General features: G+C 41.2%; 1 protein-coding gene across 1 annotated transcript in view; it reads left to right on the forward strand.

The window, feature by feature from the left end:
- Positions 1 to 59: 59 nt before the first annotated feature.
- The window catches only part of CYRIA (CYFIP related Rac1 interactor A), a 16625-nt gene continuing 12810 nt past the window's right edge, over positions 60 to 3874 (forward strand). Inside the window, exons 1-3 of the mRNA XM_019655771.1 lie at positions 60 to 266; positions 445 to 561; positions 652 to 731. Of these exons, the coding sequence (XP_019511316.1) occupies positions 189 to 266; positions 445 to 561; positions 652 to 731 (275 nt within the window). The 5' untranslated portion in view covers positions 60 to 188. The remainder of the gene's footprint in view (positions 267 to 444; positions 562 to 651; positions 732 to 3874) is intronic.

Consider the following 3874-nt stretch of genomic DNA (forward strand, 5'->3'; position numbering starts at 1 on the left):
GGCCGGCCCCAGGGCATATTTTTAAATAACGAAGCCCTGAGTCTTTATGTTTAAGCAGGAATTGCTTTGATTCTTGTGTAACAGCAAGAAGTCCTGGTGTATTTACAAAATCTAGTGTCTGGGTTCTTCATGGCTATTCCCCATCTGATGCTGAGCAATGACCTTCTTTCTTCCCTTCTGGATTTCAGATGAGGAACCCAGCGATTCAGAATGATTTCAGCTACTACAGAAGGACAATAAGCCGCAATCACATCAACAACATGCACGTGAGTCCCTGGGGCTCCTGGGTCTAGGTGCCCAATCTTCATGGCCGTGGATTTCTGCATCGGGCAAGGCACAGGGATAAGACGGAGTCCTTGTCTCTAATTCAATTTCCAGAGGACATCGTTTGGGGATTTTGACCATCTGTTGATCAATTGCCTCTTCTCTTCTTATTTTCATCAGCTAGACATTGAGAATGAAGTCAATAATGAGATGGCCAACAGAATGTCCCTCTTCTACGCAGAAGCTACACCGATGCTGAAAACCCTGAGCAATGCCACAATGCACTTTGTCTCCGAAGTGAGTGAAGTTGAGCAACAGGGGGCTTTTTCCTTGATTGCACATAAAAGCTTCTAGCAGGGCTAACATCCTTTTGTGTCTCCCACTTAGAACAAAACCCTGCCGATAGAGAACACCACAGACTGCCTCAGCACGATGACAAGTGTTTGTAAAGTCATGCTGGAGACGCCGTAAGTTACATCAGAGGTGTATTTATGGTCAAGAGTTTCGCTAGGCAGAGCCTGTTGATATAATGATGATGATGATATCTAACCATTGGGTCAGCACGTTAACATTTACACATATATTATCTGAATTAATTTCATAAAGAACTCTGGGTGATGGTTGTGTAGTTATCCCCATTTTAGAGCTGAAGCAGCTGAGGCCCAAACTGGTGAACTGACTTCCCAAAGATTGAATCCAGTAGCTCATTAGATGGCAGGACCAAAACTTGAATCAAAGATGCTATACAAATTTTATAAGAATCAAATAGAGGATTGGGTAAAATGACTGGGTATTATCATAAATATTTTGGAGAAAAGATTTGAGAAAAGATTTAGAACCAAGAGTAGAAGTGGTAAGACCGTTACAAGAGTGATGATAAATNCGAGCTCGAGCTCTACTTTAAAAGAATAAATGGTGATGGAGGAGAGCTGAATTGCTTCCAATTAGATGTGCATTTTTTTTTACATTAAAGATAATGGAAACAAGTAAGTTGACACAGGATCTAATTGTAGAGTCGTTTGCATTATGTTCAAGTGCTAAAATCTCCATTCTAATTGAGCATCTTGGAGGACTATCCAATGAGCTGCTGTCAATTTAAGAAATACACATTAGCAAAGTACACTAGGAATTGTATTTTTTAAAACCAAAATCCTTTCTCAATCTTAAGTCATTTTGATAGGGAGCTTATTGCTTCTTAAACCATTCTATGATTTTTTTTATAGGCAATTCAAAATCCCAATGACATTCAGCTTCAAGAGAAAGCTTGGAACGCGGTGTGTCCTCTGGTCGTGAGGCTAAAGAGATTTTATGAGTTTTCCATAAGGCTAGGTGAGTATGTGTTTATAGTTTTTGTGTCCCATGTGTGAAGTTCTGTTATCATGTTTGAGGAAGTAGCAGGAAGATGTCAGTGCCTTAGGAAATGTCTCCCATCCATCCACTATGTCTTATCAGAAACTATAGACAGCGACTCCTGTCATTTTCATTTCTTTCCATTCGCCTCAGCATCTCATCTCCTGAAGTTCCTGGCCTATTTAGAGTGTCTCTACTGTTGGGTGTCTCTTTAGTCTTGTTCTCAGAGAAAGCCAGCTCTTAACAGTTTTGTCATACATTTCTAGGTGGTAGAGAAGCTGGAAGATACAAGTTATCTGCTAACCCAAGAAGAACTTGGTTAGCTGGAGTCATGTGATAAATTTAATATAGTAAAATACAAGAAAAACAAACATGATGTTTGCTTTAGAACAAAAGCAAACAAAACAAAACAAAATTCTGTCCAGGTACAGCATGGCTTTGTAGAAGCAAGAGTAAAGTCAAGTCTGCTTGGCAACAGGCTCAGTTTAACCACTGATATGATGTAACCACTGTCCCCAAAGTAAAGCTATCTGAGGTTTCACTAGTTAATATAGTATATCTAGAATGAGGAAGAGGGTAGTCATATTCTACTCTACTTTTGCCATAAACAAATGCTACATTTTAGGAGGAAAGCAGAGAGATTGAAATACTTGGGGAGAATCACAGCTATGATGTCAGGAGAACTTGAAGCTAAGACCCAAAGGGAGTAGTTGAATAAAAGTGAACATTTTTCAGGAAGAGAGAGCTTCTGAAGACTCTCAGGTTGATGAGGGATCAACTTCTCTCTTTCCTCAAAGTCTACATCTAGACCCAATGAACTGAAACCCTAAGGAGCCATGTTTCAGCTCAACAGGAGGGAAAGGATCCCGTCAGAGTGACCACATTAGAACTAGCTGCCTCGAAGACAATGCATTCCCATAGATGAAAGAGGCTGGAAATGCCCTTGTAAAGAGACAATGAAAGACATTTTAAAGACTGTTGAGCAGGTGCTGGCCAACTTTTCTATAAAGAGACAGACAGTAAATATTTTAGGCTCATAGGCCATCCTGTCTTTGTTGGAACTGCTGTTGTAGCCCAAAAGAGCCATAATCAATGCATCAAGGGATGAGCGTGACTATGTTTCAATAAGGCTTTATTGAAAGCCTTAGTGACCCAGATTTGGCCTGTGGCCCATATTTTGCCAAACCCTGTGATTTAATGACTTGGTGCTGTTAGAAATATATTGAAGAAAAAACTGGAAGGAATGTCAAGTAGGAATAATGTCAAGGACAATAATGGAGGTAGATATGGCAATGGGTTTGTAGGGAAAATATTACTGGAATTCGGTTAGCGTGACATGCAGAGAAGAGCTGGAATGAGACCTGAGGTCTTTCCCTGCAAAGCAGGTTATGTAACCCCTGTGTTCAGGGCCGCCTCATCTCATCCTGGGTCATGAATGGCCATCTCATGCACATGATCCAAAAACATGTATTTGTGGTTTTCCAACTGTGGTAGGAATTGGGACTACCAAGCAGGTGAGGGTCCCCTTGAGCTTTGAGAGACATTTACAGAACTGTGGGTCCATGGGGGGCTCCTGCAGTGGGGGCGGTCTGCTCATATGTGGGGCTCCTTCTCTTGTCCAACCACACACATCACTTTTCGCACAGTTATGGGAAAGACCCATGCAGGTTACTTCTGAGAATGTCAATGGGGGCTGCAAAATTGTGCCCTTTGAAGGATCTCTGTGGGCCACCTCAAATATGTTCTTATCCCTCTGACTTTCAGAAAAAGCTCTTCAGAGTTTATTAGAATCTCTGACCTGTCCACCCTACACGCCAACCCAGCACCTGGAGCGGGAGCAGGCCCTGGCAAAGGAGTTTGCAGAAATTCTGCATTTCACCCTTCGATTCGATGAACTGAAGGTTAGGCCACATATGCTTTGACAATTTAAGAAGCGTGTACTGTGTACCCACGCTTACAGGTCCTCTGCAGTGCTGTGGGGTGGGGGAATAGAGGGATGAGTGAGACATAGCTCACTCCCTAGCGAGACCTATAATGCGTTGACAATTTGCAAATATTGTGGTAGAAGTAACTTAAGATGGTGGTTTTTATGTGGAAATTCAAAATCTGCCTAATGCAATAAGAGGAAACCTTTTTGAGTGTCATTCTTCACTGAGAACAAATATACTCTTTCCTGAAGTCAACCCTACAGTGAAAAACAGGGTGTGTGTATATATATATATATATATATATATATATATATATATATATATATATATAT

Source organism: Hipposideros armiger, unplaced genomic scaffold (genome assembly GCF_001890085.2).
Source record: "Hipposideros armiger isolate ML-2016 unplaced genomic scaffold, ASM189008v1 scaffold_0, whole genome shotgun sequence".
Lineage (NCBI taxonomy): Eukaryota > Metazoa > Chordata > Mammalia > Chiroptera > Hipposideridae > Hipposideros > Hipposideros armiger.